This window comes from Chanodichthys erythropterus, chromosome 4, assembly GCF_024489055.1.
Source record: "Chanodichthys erythropterus isolate Z2021 chromosome 4, ASM2448905v1, whole genome shotgun sequence".
NCBI classification, from domain to species: domain Eukaryota; kingdom Metazoa; phylum Chordata; class Actinopteri; order Cypriniformes; family Xenocyprididae; genus Chanodichthys; species Chanodichthys erythropterus.
Genome location: NC_090224.1, coordinates 5,888,477 through 5,908,303, shown reverse-complemented (window position 1 = coordinate 5,908,303; position 19,827 = coordinate 5,888,477). Strand labels below are relative to the sequence as shown.

The 19,827-nt window shown below is 37.9% G+C and overlaps 1 protein-coding gene across 1 annotated transcript; it reads left to right on the top strand.

Annotated features, from left to right (window-relative positions):
- Positions 1-318: 318 nt before the first annotated feature.
- On the top strand, positions 319-18,886 carry capn3b (calpain 3b). Its single transcript, XM_067383834.1, has 21 exons — positions 319-668; positions 3,213-3,282; positions 5,064-5,182; positions 6,780-6,913; positions 7,051-7,219; positions 9,958-10,041; positions 10,585-10,748; positions 10,897-11,057; positions 11,201-11,358; positions 11,560-11,571; positions 11,940-12,148; positions 14,006-14,039; positions 14,923-14,949; positions 15,411-15,479; positions 15,559-15,616; positions 15,703-15,767; positions 17,983-18,051; positions 18,169-18,247; positions 18,336-18,452; positions 18,578-18,636; positions 18,777-18,886. Exons 1-21 carry the CDS (start codon positions 387-389, stop codon positions 18,801-18,803), a joined length of 2,166 nt encoding a protein of 721 aa, XP_067239935.1. The 5' UTR covers positions 319-386; the 3' UTR covers positions 18,804-18,886.
- Positions 18,887-19,827: the final 941 nt, after the last annotated feature.

The following is a 19,827-nucleotide window of genomic DNA, read 5'->3' as shown; positions in this document are numbered from 1 at the left end:
TTCAAATCTTTGACTGGACCTCTGTTATTCCCATTATCCACATTGGAAATGTCTGAGGTCACCAGCTGGGAATCATGCCCCCATTAGACAGGCAGAAAGAGAGAAACCCTCAAGTCCCTGTAGGAGGCCTATAAATAGAGTTAGCTTCTAAGAGGAACGGGGGAAAGTTGGGTGGGTGTATGTGTGTATGCAAGCATGTGTGTAAACCGGTGTGGAACATTTGCCTTATCGTGACTTTATTTGTGTACATGGCCAGGGGAGTGCCTCCTCCAGAATATAAAGGAACTGAGGAGTTAAACAAGGACTAAGCTGAGAAAACTGAGCTACCTGATACTAAACTTCATATTCATTCATCGGTCCTTTGACATCTGTCTTCAAAGAGCAATATGGCAGAAGAGCAGAAGTTCTCTGAAACATCTGTCCAGCTTACTGAAGCTGCTCCACAGACTGTGGGCAGCGGTTTTACTACCCCTGGAAACATTTATTCAGCCATTCTGAGCCGTAATGAGGCTGTTAAAGATGCCAGGCGGCTTAAGGAATTTCAGGAGCTCAAAGACAAATATGTACGCAAAAGAGTGCTGTTTGAAGACCCCCTGTTCCCGGCCCAGGACTCCTCTCTCTTTTTCAGTGAAAAGTTCCCACTAAAGCTTGAATGGAAGCGCCCATCGGTGAGTGACTTGCCGTAAGGTGGCAGTATGCATGAGATCAACTGCATTGCACCATAGGACTGAGATGTTGTTTGGATAATATAATTTCTGCATTTCCAGGTATGTATGTTTTTTTTTTTTTGCTTATTAAAATTTAATTTAATTTTAATGTGATTTAATTAATTTTGTATTTTTTAAATATTATTTTATAACATTTTATTTTTGTCTTTTATTTGTGAGGTGCTTAAATAAGTTGGAATGTCACTTTATTTCCTTATATTACCATCTCCATTAATTTTCTGATGACCTGCCTATAATACCTTCAGAAAATTAACGTAGGTACTCCTATATTGACTGACTATTGATTAATTGATTAAGTATTGATTAAGTATATTAATTTTTCAGTTGGTTTCACTTACCTAATCAACAAAGGAGTTTACATTTGTTTTCAACTTCTATCTGAATAGGCTGAGGCATGAGATAAGATATTTCTTGCAGGCATGCCATGAGAATGTGGCAGTGTTCCTGTAGCGTGTGTGTTGGATAGATGGCTGCGGTTTGGCGCGTTGTGTAGTCTCAAGCAGCTGACTTCCCAATGCTTCATAAAGCAGAGCTCTACCTGATAAAAGACTTGTCTCAATAGGGATGATATGTGTTCTTCTTATCATTACAAGTTAAATAATGGAAACAAAGTTGGTGTAACATAATAGTGTTTTTAAAGTGTAGACAGATTACACGTGTCTTGCTAAAATTTGGAAACAGACAATTGAGGAGAGCATCTGCTTGTGTCTTCACTGGATATACACTGCATTCCAAATTATTATGCAAGTGACATATCAGTAAGATTTCAGTACAATAAACATTCAGATTTTAGTTTTTCTAAGAAAATGTTTGTTTGTTTATTTATCCATGTCTTTTTAGATAACTGGTATCAATCTCAGACAAAATAATTTACCAGGTCTATGGAAACCCTACTTAGAGGTTGTTCCACATCATTAAGCAAGACACAGTTCTCATGCCATATGGGGAGGAAGAAGGATCTTTCTGAAGATGAAAAGCATGAAATGGTGCAAAAGGCATGAAAACAACTAATATTTTGTGAAAACTGAATGCAGATTATTGAACTATCATAATATATGTGAGTGATTTAAAGCACAGCAGAACTCGGTCAGATAAAGGCTTATTAATGAAAGTTCCTGTCAAAAAAATTAATTGTATTAAAAGGGCAGCTATAAAAAAGCCAGTGTTGAGCAGCAAACGGGTATTTGAAGCTGCTGGTGTCTCTGGAGTATCAAGAAGCTCTCCATGCAGGCTGGCAGTTGTGCGTAAAGATGCATTTCAGCCACTCCAAACCAAACCTTACAAAGAGAAACATTTACAGTGGGTGAAGAAATACATGAAGACATCAGCAGGGAACTAGCGGTGATTTGGGCTGGAATATTGGGAAGTGAGATGGAAGGTCCCTTTAGGGTCTCTGAGGGTATTAAAATGACTTTTGCAAGATATGTGGAGTTCATAACTGGCCATTTTCAGCTATGATATAAAAAGTAGCATAGTGCCTTCTGAAATACAACGCACTGTGCACTATCCCATGCTGCAAAAAAACCCCAAAGCAATAAAACTGTTTGAAAATGTATTTCTACACCCACTGTAAATGTTTCTCTTTGTGAGGTTTGGTTTGGAGTGGCTGAAATGCATCTTTACACACAACTGCCAGCCTGCATGGAGAGCTTCTTGAGACTCCAGAGACACCAGCAGCTTCAAATACCTGTTTGCTGCTCAACACAGGCTTTTTTTTATAGCTGCCCTTTTAATACAATTAATTTTTCTGACAGGAACTTTCATTAATAAACCTTTATCTGACCGAGTTCTGCTGTGCTCTAAATCACTCACAAATCTTATGATAGTTCAATAATCTGCATTCAGTTTTCACACAATATTAGTTGTTTTCATGCCTTTTGCACCATTTCATGCTTTTCATCTTCAAAATGATCTTTCTTCCTCCCTATATTGCATGAGAACTGTGACTTGCTTAATAATGTGAAACAATTTCTAAGCAGGGTTTCCATAGACCTGGCAAATTATTTTGTCTGAGATTGATACCAGTTATCTAAAAAGACATGGATAAATAAACAAACAAACATTTTCTTAGAAAAACTAAAATCTGAATGTTTATTCTACTGAAATCTTACTGATATATCACTTGCATAATAATTTGGAACATGGTGTATGTAGTGTTTTTTGTCTATCTCGTGTAACATAAAAACTTGACTATTTGTTTTGATTGAAGTGTGACATATACATTTACTAGCTTCGCTTGATGATACTGCTTCAGAGAATCGTGGACGTGGTCTTATATGTCTGCAAAGCCTTTGCTAGGTCGTTAAAACAATTTTTGGACAGTGCTTTGAGAATACTTTATGACCCAAGACAGCTGCTGTATTTCTGTGGTGGTGCTGAGATCTTCACAGTCATATCCTTTTTGCCAGAAGAGGTCTAACAATACAGCTATGATATAAAATTGATTATAATAACTGTAAGTATGTGTCTCTTTTCCATAAACAGGAAATTTGTAGCAATCCACAGTTCATTCTTGGGGGAGCCAATAGGACGGATATCTGCCAAGGAGATCTGGGTATGAAAGTGCCAACATATGACATTCTATCTAAATACATAAAAATACATAATGTATCTGAGGATTAACCGATATTAAAATTAAAAAGGATACCAATAAACAGTTAATTATGTGTCATGGCTGATAAGTGATAAATGGGTAATATTACAATTATATTTAATCTACAAATAATTAAAAAACTAAAATAGATTTAAATGCTACATGAGTTCACAAAATTATGTATAAAAAATTAATATACATACATTTTCTAAAGATTACATTTAGCAGTGTTATTATTGTGTTTTTAAAGATGAACTTTTTAAGTGACACCAAATGTAAATTTAATATATGGGAAATTAGCAAGAACAATTAAATATCCAATATCTACTATACAGATCATTAAAAACTCTAATATTGGCCGATAACTGAAATGGTAATATTGTGCTACCTCAAGCTGTTCTCTTGCCCTGGTCGTCAAGGTCAAAAGTCATTGGGGTTCAAATGTACTTAATTACATCTGAGATACACAGACAAACCATATCTGGCGTACTGTTATTAAATAGTGAGACACCGTGATGGACGTACACAGCTGAAGTGGTCTGCGTTGAAGAAGGAGGCCCTGTCCCAAATGGAACACTTCATGTGCACTTGCTGTCTTGTGGACTTATAATGTCCACCATGTGCAAGTGTCTGCTAAGTTAAGACATAGAGTAGGGTTCCTCAAATCCAAGCCCTGGAGGGCCACTGTCCTGCAGAGTTCAAACCATGATCAAACTCACTTACCTGCAATTTTCTAGTAACTCTGAAGACCTTGACTAACTTTTTCAGAACTAAACTCTATATGGGCTAGATTTGAGGAACCCTGTGTTAGGGTGTCCCATTTCTCATTTTGGGTTTCAGAAGGGTGCTTGCAAGTGCCCCCTTTGTGGCCAATATGCACCATCGATTCACACTTTTGCCAAACCCGCAAGCCCTCAACAAGCTCCACAGAAGTCTTCTACCCAGCAGTCAAAACAGAATTATGTCACCAAAGTTTGAAGATTGTGAGGGCCCCTCTGAAACCTAAAATGACAAATGGGACACTCTTGTGGACTTAATGGATACAAGCATGGGGCACCCATTGTAAGTCCACAAGTCTGCAAGTGAACATGAAATGTGTCATTTGGGACAGGACCTTAGGGTTCCATTTGGGACAACTTTTGAAAGGGGGCGGTGTTTGTGATCCTGATTTTAATGAGATCCAAAGTTGAACATTTCCTGTTTGAAGCATGGCAGTGTCACCAAAGATAGCCTCTGCTTGTGACCTGCATACAGGGATGCTGCCCATTTCCTCACCTCTCAATGTATTCAAACACTCTTTTGAAAAAATAGATCGGTTGCGTCCGCTGTGGTATCCATGTTGTGGTGCTGTGTTCCACAGAGGCATCCTGTGAATGCATGAGGCGCATAGAGCAAAGACATTTATTTCTGCACCTGTACAGTGTACAGTTTCATACACGCAAAGTGTTTGCAGTGTAGGTTTTGTTTAAACTTAAAATCTTTGAATTTTCCATGAGTAATACTGCATTATTTAATTATTTTTTTCTTGAGGCATGATATGCTGATCTCCATTCTAAAACTAAAATTTTTCAAATTGTATTAGAATTATTGTGCATGCAGTTTCATGACCTTATTTAGTTGAGTGCACAGAATATACATACATTTCTATGTTCAAAATAAAATTTCAAATATTTTTTTTTTTATAAAAGATTTTAGTAGGTTTTAGTAAAACCTTACATCCAGTGATCCATTAACACCTGCAGGAGACTGCTGGCTGTTGGCTGCTATAGCTTGCCTGACCCTGAATGATATAGTCCTGAAGAGGGTGGTTCCCCATGACCAGAGTTTCTCTGAAAACTATGCTGGCATTTTTCATTTCCAGGTATGGGCATCTAAACTGGACCGTCCTGTTTTTCAGATATACAACCCGAATTCCAGAAACATTGGGATGTTTTTTAAATTTGAATAAAATGAAAACTAAAAGACTTTCAAAAAATTTCCAAAATTTTATTCACAACAGAACATAGATAACATAACAAATGTTTAAACAGACATTTTACACTTTTATCCACTAAATGAGATCATTTCAAATTTGATGCCTGCTACAGGTCTGAAAACAACAACAAATCGCTGAAAAAGCAAGAAATGTTTTAAAGTATCAGCTGGGAGAACATCTAGCAACTAATTAAATGAATTGATATCAGGTCTGTAACATGATTAGCTATAAAAGGGATGTCTTAGAGAGGCACAGTCTTTCAGAAGTAAAGATGGGCAGAGCTGTGAAAGAGTGCATAAAAAGATTGTGGAATACACCAAATTGCAAAGGCTTTGCAAATCTTATCATCTACAGTGCATAACATCATCGAAAGATTCAGAGCAACTGGAGAAATCTCTGTGCGTAAGGGACAAGGCCAAAGACCTTTATTGGATGCCCGTGGTCTTCGGGCCCTCAGACGACACTGCATCACTCAACGGCATGATTGTGTCAATGACATTACTAAATGGGCCCAGGAATACTTCCAGAAACCACTGTTGGTAAACACAATCCGCTGTGCCATCTGCAGATGCCAACTAAATCTCTATCATTCAAAAAGAAAGCCATATGTGAACATGGTCCAGAAGCACCATCAGGTCCTGTGGGCCAAAGCTAATTTAAAATGGACTGTTTCAAAGTGGAAAAGTGTTCTATGGTCAGACAAGTCCAAATTGGACTTTCTTGTTGGAAATGACGGACGCCGTGTTCTCCGGGCTAAAGAGGAGGGAGACATTCCAGCGTGTTATCAGCGTTCAGTTCAAAAGCCAGCATCTCTGATGGTATAAGTGTGCCTAAGTGCATACGATATGGGCTACTCGCATGTTTTGGAAGGCACTATGAATGCTGAAAGGTATAAGTTTTAAGAGCAACAGTTTCCCCTCCAGAAAATGTCTACTTCAGGGAATGCCTTGTGTACAGGCTTCGTCGTAGAAGAGTCCAGGTGTGGAATTAGCCTGCCTGCAGTCCAGAGCTTTCAGCTAAAGAGAAAAATACGTCAAAGATGACCACAAACTCTTCAGCAGCTGGAAACCTATATCAGGCAAGAAGGGGACCAAATTTCAACACCAAAACTCCAGAAACTCATAACCTTGATGCCCAGACGTCTTCACAATGTTTTGAAAAGAAGAGGAGATGCTACACCATGGTAAACATGCCCTCGTCCCAACTATTTTTAATAATTGGAGCAGGCATCAGGTTTGAAATGAGCTCATTTTGTGCATAAAATTGTAAAATTTCTCAGTTTAAACATTTATGTTATCTATGTTCTATTGTGAATAAAATATTGGTTCATGTGATTTGAAAGTCTTTAATTTTTCATTTTATTCAAATTTAAAAAACGTCCCAACATTTCTGGAATTCGGGTTGTAGTTTCTGATACATAAACATTTCTCTCAGATGAATGAAGCACAAGCTCAACTATTTAAAACACCATTTATTCTTCTAGTTCTGGCGCTATGGTGAGTGGGTGGATGTGATTGTAGATGATCGACTTCCTACATACAAAAACCAGTTGGTGTTCACCAGGTCTGGACAGAAGAATGAATTTTGGAGTGCTCTTTTGGAGAAGGCATATGCAAAGTAAGTTAAACATCTTAATTTATTGATTTAATTTTTTCATCAATAACACCATACTTTGTCATGATATTTAAGCTCTTCTAGAAATCAATTTATTGTGTCAAAAATCAGACCAAGGTGCTTTGACTTCTGTTTTCCAGGTTACATGGCTCTTATGAAGCTTTAAAGGGTGGAAACTCACTGGAGGCCATGGAGGACTTCACTGGAGGAGTAACTGAGTTCTATGAGATTACAGAGGCCCCGAAGGAGTTGTACAACATCATGAAGAAGGCTCTGAAGAGAGGGTCCCTCATGGGCTGTGCCATAGATGTAGGCTTCATTCTATTCCAAACGTACTAGATGCTGTTAGGTTTAAAATATAGCTGACACTTCGTTATGTGTGCTGTGTATAAAATGTACTAATGAGCTTATTGTTACACACTCCACTGATGCTGAATTCGGAAGCTCATACTAGTATACTAATAGTATATATGCTAGTATGCAGTTCCAAATTCAGCATGTGTTTGTGCATTTCAGGTGAGGCTCCTCACTATAGAGACAAAAGGTGGAGCTTGATGTCCAGCTCCCCCTCTCTGGACATAGCCTAATGGAGTTTGAAGGTTCAGCCACACCCTAACCCTACCCATAACACAATCCCTAATTAGGTCAAGCTCGACCCACTGGGTCCACTGAGGTGGAGCTGGACCAGGTCAAAGTCCACCCATGATGTCCAGAGACGGGGGAGCTGGACGTCATTTGGTCCTGCAGTGAGCACCACTTGCATTTCAGACAGACTGTCAGTCTATGCATTAATGGTGGAAATTTGTCAGTGACTCTTTCTGCAGGTTACATCAGTATGCCAATAGATGTCACTGTCATTGAATCCTTCACTCAAATGATTTGCTCAGATAGAACAAATACACTTGACATTTGACTTGACATTTGATATACAACAGTATTCTTGACATTTATTCAACAGTGCTTTGATCTGCCTGCATTGACACTATTCTTTAAGAGCTGCTGTGCAGCCAAATTATATACCAGTTATCACTGTAAAGCTGCTTTGACACAATCTGCATTGTAAAAAGCACTATATAAATAAAGGTGACTTGACTTGATAGAATGATTCATTTAGGAAGGAAACAAGACTGTGTCTGAAATGTTGTCATGTGACCTACCAGCATCAGTTGTGTTGCTTCACTGCCATTCATATACTCTCTTGTGGCCCCATGTGTCCACTAAATGTGCACTTCATAATCTCACTGGAAGTAGTAGGTTATCCTTGGACTTTTCGACTATAGAGTACTGTGAATTTGGACATACTTGTTTTTCATTTACTATATAATAGGGAAGTTTGAGATTTTTAGATGCAGCCACTGTCTTTGAGTGAGTCACTGAATCATTCATTCAACCAATTCGTTCAAATACAATGATTCATTCAGGAACTAAACTCTACTATGGTATGTTCGCAAATGCGAAACTATTTTTGTTGACGAATATACACTGGCAGTATTGTATTTAAAATTATTGCACTATAACGCATAATCACAGTCCTCTTACTGGATATTAATAATGTAGGTATATGTGACAAGCAGGGCGAGGCCTAGAGCCATGGCAATTGGAGTAGACTTGTGCCGATATTCGGTAATGCGATAAATCGCGATAATGAATATGCACGATATTGTAATCGTGGGCACTTCAGAATACCGTAAATAATAATTTATTACCAATTATTATTTTTTTATAAAGCAATTAAGAATTCTTTACCCATCTATCGTATAAAATGCGCAACACCGCTGTATTCTGCGTCAAAAGGACACGCGCTCAGATGTAAACAATCCCAACGTGCACGAGAAGCACATGGCGGAACGAGTGAAGGAGACGAGCTGAATGAAAGTGCGCGTTCACTCTCTGACAGCAGAGGGCGCTGATGGAACAGCAGAATGCAGCGGTTACCACGGAAACCGTGCAAACAAAGTAACTGCGCTAGTGACGTTTTTAAAATGCTTCAAACAGCCATTAATTTTTTTGTAATCTCAGTGTTGTTCATCACAGCACCAAATACTGAATACTTAAAAGGATATTTATTTTCAAACCTAAACATTTTTATATTTTAATCTGGACTACAACATGCCCTAATGATTAGAAATTTTCTGATTATTTGTTATTGTTCAGTAAACTTTGAAAACATACAGCTTCATTAGTTAACATGTTAATTCATTATCACTAAACTGACAATAAAAATACTTATAAAGCATTAATTATTATTAATTAATGTTAATTTCTTATTTACTGTTTAATAACATTACTAAAATCAAAATAACTTATTTAATGGACCTGAGACAAAACTAAAAATGATCGGTTGTGTTTCTAAACTAACATTAACAAAAAATAACACTTTCTGTAACAAATGTAGCTATTGCTCAATCTTAGTTAATGCATTAAATAAAGAGTTATCTGTTGTTCTTTCTGGCCTAATTCTTTTGCATTTTAATCTGTTTGAAAATTTCAGTCAGAGTTGTTTTTGTTTTATTACAAAAAGAGTTCTTAAACCTGTTAAACTGACAAAAATGGTTTTGCAACTTATTTTAATATCGTGATAAGACTGTATACCGTGACTGTATACCGTGATAAAAGCTTCATCAATTGATCGCAACATGAAAATTTGATACCGTCACATGCCTAGAATGGAGTGAGGCTGGTGGCGCGAGCATCACATATATGTGCAACACCAGTCTTGCTCCATTCCCATGGCTCTAGGCCTCGCCCTGCTTGTCACAGTATAATAAAACATTTTGGTAGCACTTTATTTTACAGTCCTGTTCGCTATGTACATATAATGTACTTATAATTGCAATAACTGGGTAATAACTAGGTAATAACCCTGAACCTACCACTAAATCTAACCTTAACCCATGTAGTTACCTTATGTTACTCAGTAATTTCTTAGTTTAGCACATGTAAGTGCACATACTGTAAAATAAAGTGCAACCAACATTTTAATAAAAACTGCTGCATTACTGTGATATGAATGTAATATTCCATTATATTTTGAATCTCTTGCACAGACTTTGGTCCCAACTGCTCAAAGGACTAAAACTGCATCTGGACTTGTGAGAGGCCATGCGTATTCAGTCACTGGAGTTGAGCAGGTGGGTTTGTCATGTACATGAGCATTTGTATCTGTCACATCTAAGTAAAGGACATAAGTACACAGTCATGGCATACAGTACTGTGCAAAAGTCTTAGGCCACCATTACATGTTGTTTTAGCAATAATATAATGACCATATAAAATTATTTCTCCCTTTATTAGAATATGAATAGTATTGACCTCCCCTTACACTTGCACAAGGAACCTGGCTCTCTTAAACCTAAATAGAATGGAAAAGGACTGGAAGGCCAAGAAAACTTTCAAAATCTGATGAGAAGTTTCTTCTTTGAGAAACTGGAACAAGTCCAGGAGGTCACACTAAATACTGATTTTTGCTTAAAGCCATTTTGTTCAGATTTTATCATTTTGTGTACATATTTCCTTTATTTTCTGTTTTTATCATAATAAAGAGACTGAAAAATAAATATGGATGGTCATTAAAACATTGCTAAACCAACAAAACTGGTGGTGGCCTAAGACTTTTGCACAGTACTGTACATCTGCAACATATTTCAATGCAGTAGCTAAAACCTCATTCACAGGGTAAACGTAAGGATGGTAAAGACCTAATGATCCGTCTGGTTCGTATACGAGATCCCTGGGGAGTTGCCCCCCCTCCTGCCTGTAAGTCTAATGACTGGGCTGCACTCGCCAAATCTGAGCAAGACAAGGAGAGACTCCGGCCTACGGAGCAAGGGGAATTCTGGTTAGTACCTTCACAGCTTCATAAGACCATAAGGCTTCCAGAAAGCCTCAAACAGTCACTTATGCTTCAAACTGTATTACGCTTCATTTAATACTCATAAATGGAAGCTAGTCTCTTTTATAATTTGGCTCATTTCTCTTCATGCAAGGATGTGCTTTGAAGAGTTTCAGAAGAACTTCACCAAACTGGAGATCTGTAATCTGAGCCCAGACACTCTTGAGGATGATCGTATGCTCAAGTGGAATGTGTCCATACATGAGGGCCGATGGGTGAAAGGTTGCTCTGCCGGTGGCTGCAGAAACTTTCCTGGTATCTAGTATGATCTTGCAACATTGTAGACACATGATAAATAGTGTGAGATGGTTCTAAAAGCCACTTACATAACAATATTGATATTGCTGATGGATATATGGCCTGTATATGTATATATCTTTCTGTCCATTTTGTTACAGACACATACTGGACAAACCCTCAGTATCGCCTGGTTCTTGTGGACGCAGACGTTAAAGAGAAGACCTGCACGGTGGTGGTGGCACTAATGCAGAAGGGCAGAAGAAAAGAGCGCTGCGCGGGTGCCGCCCTACACAACATTGGGTTCGCCATCTATGAGGTGCGCTCAAACAACCTTTCAGTATTAATAAGAACATTTCAGCATGGTACATATGTAATCAATTTGAATGGCTAAACGGTATGTATTTATTAGCAGTTTAATAAGCTAAAATCATATGATTCAAAGTGTATGATATTTTGTGTATGATTTTTTCGAATGAATTATCTTTGTTGCTGATTCATTTCGTTTTACCTTTCACAGGTTCCTAAGGAGGTACGACTACATCATGAAGAGACCACACTGATGATACCATGATATAATTGGTCATAGAAAATCTGTAAATATTAAGGAATTTTGAAAATTGTGATTTCAAGGTCTGGAAAAAAAAAGAATATAGATTTTTGTCTTGAATAAAAAAAAATAATCTTTTTTTTAAATTGGCCAGGCTAGAAATTATAATAAACAACTAGATTATTAGTAAAAAAAAAAAAAACAGCATAGCAACCCTAAATTTTCCATATTCCATAAAACATTTATTTTAGCAGGTCACCCTATTAATTCACATTTATTGTAGCTTGTCTAAAGTAATACATCACAAAAAACATTTTTGTCTTGAAATGTTCTATCTGCTATCATTTTAGATGAGGGGTAGCCAACAACAGCTGCCAAAGGATTTCTTCCTTTATAATGCTTCCACGGCTCGCTGCAAGTCTTATGTCAACATACGTGAGGTGACAGAACGTTTTTGCCTGAATCCGGGCGAGTATGTCATCATTCCGTCCACCTTTGATCCCCACAAGGAGAGCGAGTTTCTGCTCAGAGTCTTTTCTGAGAACAGGAGCACCTCAGAGTGAGTGTCAATACTGAATTTCTGTCCGATTATGAAATATCAGTCATTATAATGAGTCGTTATAACAGCATTATTTATTTTTTATCAATGTTTAAAACAGCTGTGCTGCTTAATATTTTTGTAGAAACCATCAAACATGACAAGTAACAGTAACATTATAAATGTCTTTGCTGTCACTTTTGATTATTTTAATGCATCTTACTGACCCCAGATCTTTTGAATTCATATAAATTCACTTGTTTATATTTATATATATATTTATATATATATACAGTGGGTACGGGAAATATTCAGACCCCCTTAAATTTTTCACTCTTTTTTATATTGCAGCCATTTGCTAAAATCATTTAAGTTCATTTTTTTCCTCATTAATGTACACACAGCACCCCATATTGACAGAAAAACACAATTGTTGACATTTTTGCAGATTTATTAAAAAAGACAAACTGAAATATCACATGGTCCTAAGTATTTAGATCCTTTGCTCAGTATTTAGTAGAAGCACCCTTTTGATCTAATACAGCCATGAGTCTTTTTGGGAAAGATGCAACAAGTTTTTCACACCTTGATTTGGGGATCCTCTGCCATTCCTCCTTGCAGATCCTCTCCAGTTCTGTCAGGTTGGATGGTAAACGTTGGTGGACAGCCATTTTTATATCTCTCCAGAGATGCTCAATTGGGTTTAAGTCAGGGCTCTGGCTGGGCCATTCAAGAACAGACATGGAGTTGTTGTGAAGCCACTCCATTATTTTAGCTGTGTGCTTAGGGTCATTGTCTTATTGGAAGGTAAACCTTCGGCCCAGTCTGAGGTCCTGAGCACTCTGGAGAAGGTTTTCATCCAGGATATCCCTGTACTTAGCCGCATTCATCTTTCCCTCGATTGCAACCAGTCGTCCTGTCCCTGCAGCTGAAAAACACCCCCACAGCATGATGCTGCCACCACCATGCTTCACTGTTGGGACTGTATTGGAAAGGTGATGAGCAGTGCCTGGTTTTCTCCACACATACCGCTTAGAATTAAGGCCAGAAAGTTCTATCTTGGTCTCATCAGACCAGAGAATCTTATTTCTCACCATCTTAGCAAACTCCATGCGGGCTTTCATGTGTCTTGCACTGAGGAGAGGCTTCCGTCGGGCCACTCTGCCATAAAGCCCCGACTGGTGGAGGGCTGCAGTGATGGTTGACTTTCTACAACTTTCTCCCATCTCCCGACTGCATCTCTGGAGCTCAGCCACAGTGATCTTTGGGTTCTTCTTTACCTCTCTCACCAAGGCACTTCTCCCCCGATAGCTCAGTTTGGCTGGACGGCCAGCTCTAGAAAGGGTTCTGTTCATCCCAAACGTCTTCCATTTAAGGATTATGGGGGCCACTGTGCTCTTAGGAACCTTAAGTGCAGCAGAATGTTTTTGTAACTTTGGCCAGATCTGTGCCTTGCCACAATTCTGTCTCTGAGCTCTTCAGGCAGTTCCTTTGACCTCATGATTCTCATTTGCTCTGACATGCACTGTGAGTTGTAAGGTCTTATATAGACAGGTGTGTGGCTTTCCTAATCAAGTCCAATCAGTATACTCAAACACAGCTGGACTCAAATGAAGGTGTAGGACCATCTCAAGGATGATCAGAAGAAATGGACAGCACCTGAGTTATATGATATATATATATATATATATATATATATATGAATGTACATGCAGCACTTATCTGTTGAGCATTATATTATGTCTGTTAATGAATTTTTAATGAAAAGTTTTCATATTTAAGCCCTTTTCTTACAGTTGAATATGTTTTAAAGAACCCTTTGACTTGTAAATGGACCTTGTAAATGCATTTGGCTGACAGCTGCATGTTTTCTCTCAGGGTTATAGATGCAGAGATTGAGGCAGAGCCTGTGGTGAGTCAACACCTGTCTCTGTCTGTCTGTCATGTTCTGTGGCAGCTCATGAAATAGCTTTGTCCCAATTCAGAGGCTGCATCCTTTGAAGGACCTCAATGGCCAATCCTTCGAAGGTGGCGAAATTCTGAATGAGCGTTTGTAAATGGGACGGTCTAGCCTATAGATGATTGTTCTTGTCACCTAGCAACTGACCGTTGCCATTGATGAGTGCCAGTAACGTTTTTACTGGACTTTTTTGAAAGATGTTTTAAACAGTTTGAAAACAAAACAGGGTTTACAGCCTGTCTAAATACAGTATGTTCACCATGGTCCATTTCTGTATATAATAAGAGTATAAACTATATAAAATAGCATCTTAGCAAGATATGTGAACATTTGAACCACTTTATATATATATATATATATATATATATATATATATATATATATATATATATATATATATATATATATATATATATATATATATATATTTTTTATTTGTATCATTAGATATTTGAGTCATTTGAAACCCAATAGTTACATTTAAGTGTAATCTGGCAATTTCTCTTTAAAAAAATTCTGTCTTCACAGGCGTGCAATGAATTATGGGGTAGGGTAGGCCACGAAAGATCCATCTGTTGTGTCCTTTTTTTATGCCCGGATTTGAAGAAGCCTTCAAATTGGGACAGCCTTGAAATGTGGCTTTCGAAGGATGCAGCCTCTGAATTGGGATGAAGGTCACATTTCATACTGTCAAATCAATGAATCATTATGTCAAGTGTTAGTACGACCAAACAAAAAAAAGTAAAAAAAAACAAACGTTTTTTTGTCTTTATGAGCACCGAAGAAATTAAAAAGCATGTTTATATCTAACATTTTACTTTCTTATACCAAACAGATGGATAATATCAAGAAGAAAATCAAGGTAAATATGGAAATGAGACTGAGATGTTCCATCTGTGCGATATTCTATGTCAGCCCACATCAGATGATAAAAAGGATGAGAAAGATGGAAAAGGAGATAGAGTCATTGTGATGCTCTGTTAATAATCTGCACTGCTGCAGACTTGCAACTCTGTTTTCATCTTCAGTTGTGCTTCAGTCATAACAGAAACAGCATGTGCACAGCATGAGCTAGTATAATATGTCAAAACTGTAATTCATAATGGCATTCAGAATCATAATAACACAAAACTGCCTTGTGCAAAAGTACAAACCTGTCAGTGCAACAGTCTTGGAAAAGGTAAATTTATGGTCTAATGATCATTTATAAGCAAACATTAAGTGGATTTGCTTTTTTGAAAAAGTTTATAATATATATAAATGCACACTTTTACTACAGATACTCACAAATGTTGTACATTTATTATTTTATCTCATGTGTAGCTAGTTGAGGATGAAGAGACTGAAGAGGAAAAACAGTTCAGAGCCATCTTTCAGCAGATAGCTGGAGACGTGAGTGCAATTATGGAAATGCAGGTTTGAACTTCATATTTACTTCACACTTCATCGTGACTGCGTTTGTTCCTTGCAGGACATGCAGATTAATGCCAATGAACTCAGGACTGTCCTTAATAGAGTGGTTGCCAAACGTGAGTGAAGTCTTATTTTCTGCTACTAATTCTCTAATATGTCTCTGTCTGTAGGGTATTTATAATCTGTTTCTTCATTTCCTCAGATAAAGAGATAAAAACAGAGGGATTCAGTCTGGAGAGCTGCAGAAGTATGATTGCACTCATGGATGTATCCTTCATTAGGTTTGCTGTGCATGGGCAAATAATGTGTGCATGTTCACCTTGTGTAAAGGTGCTGTCACATTTACCATTGCCCAGTGAAAAATTTTGCAGGTGAAATCCAGTCATTCCATTGTGATCGTGACTTTGGCGAAAAAGCTCCCCATACAGATTTTCAATTACGTTCATGTTAGCACTGCAAATTCCTCAACGCTTACCATAGAAAGCTGCTTGGTTTGAAAGTGACTTCTAAGCGGAGCTTCATACATACACTATATTGCCAAAAGTTTTGGGACGCCTGCCTTTACGTCCACATGAACTTTAATGACAGCCCATTCTTAATCCGTAGGATTTAATATGGAGTTGGCCAACCCTTTGCAGCTATAACAGCTTCAACTCTTCTGGGAAGGCTTTCCACAAGGTTTAGGAGTGTGTTTATGGGAATTTTTGACCATTCTTCTAGAAGCGAATTTTTGAGGTCAGGCAGTGATGTTGGCGAGAAGGCCTGGCTCACAGTCTCCGCTCTAATTCATCCCAAAGGTGTTCTGTCGGGTTGAGGTCAGGACTCTGTGCAGGCCAGTCAAGTTCCTTCACACCAAACTCACTCATCCATGTCTTTATGGACCTTGTTTTGTGCACTGGTATGCAGTCATGTTGGAACAGGAAGGGGCCATCCCCAAACTGTTCCCACAAAGTTGGGAGCATGAAATTGTCCAAAATGTCTTTGTATGCTGAAGCATTAAGAGTTCCTTTCACTGGGACTAAGGGACCAAGCCCATGAAAAACAACCCCACACCATAATCCCCCTCCACCAAACTTTACACTTGGCACAATGCAGTCAGGCAAGTACCGTTCTCCTGGCAACCACCAAACCCAGACTCATCCATCAGATTGCCAGACAGAAGCGTGATTCGTCACTCCAGAGGACACGTCTCCACTGCTCTAGAGTCCAGTAGCGGCGTGCTTTACATCACTGCATCCGACGCTTTGCATTGCACTTGGTGATGTAAGGCTTGGATGCAGCTGCTTTGCCATGGAAACCCATTCCATGAAGCTCTCTATGCACTGTTCCTGAGCTAATCTGAAGGCCACACAAAGTTTGGAAATTTCACGAATGGACTTATTGCACAGGTGGCAACCTATCACGGTACCACGCTTGAATTCACTGAGCTCCTGAGAGCGACCCATTCTTTCACAAATGTTTGTAGGAGCAGTCTGCATGCCTAGGTGCTTGATTTTATACACCTGTGGCCATGGAAGTGATTGGAACACATGAATTCAATGATTTGGAGGGGTGTCCCAATACTTTTGGCAATATAGTGTATCTATGCCACTGGCAATGGACCTTTTTTGCACATTACATTTTGGTGAAATTTTGCTAATGTGAACGCACCACTTCAGAACCAAAGAAATAGGAGAGCCACTAGGTGCTCAGCGATAGTACAGAAAAGAAGACTAAAAAATCTGGCAACCAATAATGGGTTTGTAAATGGTACCATCTGAATGGCTAGCTAACTCGTTTTCATTCACTCCATCAAGTGAACTATAATTAGTGAACTGAAGTTGGAAATAGTCAATAAGGACATGGGGGCGAATTTCAGATACAAACAACTTAATAGGCCTTAAGGGATAGTTCACCCAAAAATGGTTTGGAACAATTTGATGATGAGTAAATGATAACAGTATTTTCATTTTTGGGTGAACTAGGTGAGTAAATAATGACAAAATTTGGGTGAAGAATCCCTTTAATTAGGGTAGCGCATTTTTGACAGGAATGAAAACGAGGCTGTGAGGGATTGAAGTACAGGTGTATATGTACCATAGTTTAACAAAATCCCAATAGGTCAGCTGACAAAACATTTTTTCAAAGGAGCTTTCAGTAGAACTTTTTCACAGAAGTTGTGAGTTTTGAAAATGACAGAATCTACTACCTTATACAGTACATACCATTGAAGACTGTAGTCTATCCCTCACAGCCTCATTTTCAGACTTATAAAATTCAATATGGCATTTGACCTTACTAAGGTCTCTACCATAGACAGTAAAAGTACATCCCACTCTGGTTCCTCTCCAGAGGTTGAAATGACTTCCTACAAGCATATTAATTGCACCCCCTTGTGGCCTGGATGACTTTTCACAAATAGTTGTGTTATTTAATTGTCACCAGCAAAATGCCACATAATCATACAAAGGCTCTAAAATGTATCTTAACCACAACACCTTAGACTGACGGAACAGGCCACCTAAACCTGCAAGAGTTCAAACACTTGTGGAACAAGATTAAACAGTGGAAGGTAAGCTATTATTTTCACCTTCAAAAAGCATGCCAAGTCATGTTCTTTTGTAATGCACTTTATTACAACATATGTTTAAGCATAGACATGCTCTGTTTCTCTCTACAATATTTTCAGCTGGTGTTCACACGTTTTGACACAGACAAATCCAGTACAATCAGCAGTTTTGAGATGAGGAATGCTCTTACTGAAACAGGTTGGGCAGCCGGCGTCTTTTTTAACTTTTCATTTGATAATATAAACATTTTATTGGGTAGAACCTAAGATATTTCACTGCACCTCAGGTTTTCAACTCAACAATCAGCTGTATGACATTATTTGCATGCGATATGCCAACGAACATCTGGAGCTGGATTTCGACAGCTACATTAGCTGCTTAGTGCGACTCGAGGGAATGTTCAGTAAGTGTACATTTGATGATCTTTTCTGCTTTTTATTTTTCTAAAATACCTTGCAGTTCACACAGGCATTGCAACCAGGATTTTAAGGTGTAGATTTGTAGCTAGTAAAATTGATTCTCTTACAGGGGCATTCAGAGCCTTTGACAGAGATGGAGATGGTATTATCAAGCTCAATGTTTTTGAGGTGAGTTTAATCTGTATATTGAATATTGACAGGATAAAGACAGGAAGAGTCAGAATAATTAGCAGCATAGATTTAAATCTTATTTGTACTGATCACTGCTATTGTTCACTCTAACAAATTCCTGTTTTCTATATACACAGTGGCTTCAACTGACCATGTATGCCTAAGACACAGATATAAGAGCCTGGTGACAGTCAAATCAGTGGATTTTTCCCATTTTCAACCTCCATTAAGTGGAACATTACAGAAGATCTGCATCCGTATCAATTATACCATACACCTCTGTAGCTTCTTTCTTCAGCCAATGCTGGTACAGAACAAACTGAATTAATTATGAGCTCCTGAATGGACCATGACAGCCCATTTAGGTCTTGTTAAAAACCTATTTAGTAAACTACCCCATTTAGATTACCTTAATTTTTCAAAATGTTGTCTCATTAAATGTAATAAGCCGTCATGCCATAAATGACACAAATCTGAACCCATCCTTCTAAAATGTGTGTGCTACTGTGCAACTGTAAATAATTCAAATAAAGTACTTTGCACTGTTCTATTCCACTTGTTGCCATAGCCATGATTTGCAAAGCATAAACAAACAGCACTAAATAGTACAACAAATGTTCGTTCATGACTGCAAGCAATGGATAAACGCATGGTTATCCTTGAGGATGAACAATTATCTTCTGCTGGAGTTGCACAAATGATGAAAACAACTAAATACATTCAACATTTCAAAATATTATTCAGATTCCTGTAAAGAAAATAACTACAAACATCAGAAAGTCTGAATGAGCTAATATTTGAACTGATAAATCCATATTACTACACTACTTATTGTATTAGGCAGGGAATGTACATATTCTGCTAATGCTATTATGAAAGACTTATAATATACCTGAATCTTCAGATGGTAGTCTATGACATCCTTTCATGTCCTTGTAGATTGACAAAGTACCTCAGACAATCTTGACTAAAATGAGATTTTAGGTGACCTTTTTTATGCAATTTCACGTTCGATGATCCTTTGAAGATAGAAATGACTTTTCATCATGCCAGAATCAGAGCAAAAAAAAAAAACTATTGCTTTTTTCATAGAAATAATCTGCATCAATCTGATCAAACTAGAACATAATTCAATGTGAACTGCAATAAAACAACTATCAATGCATTAAAGTCTGTTACAATGATGCA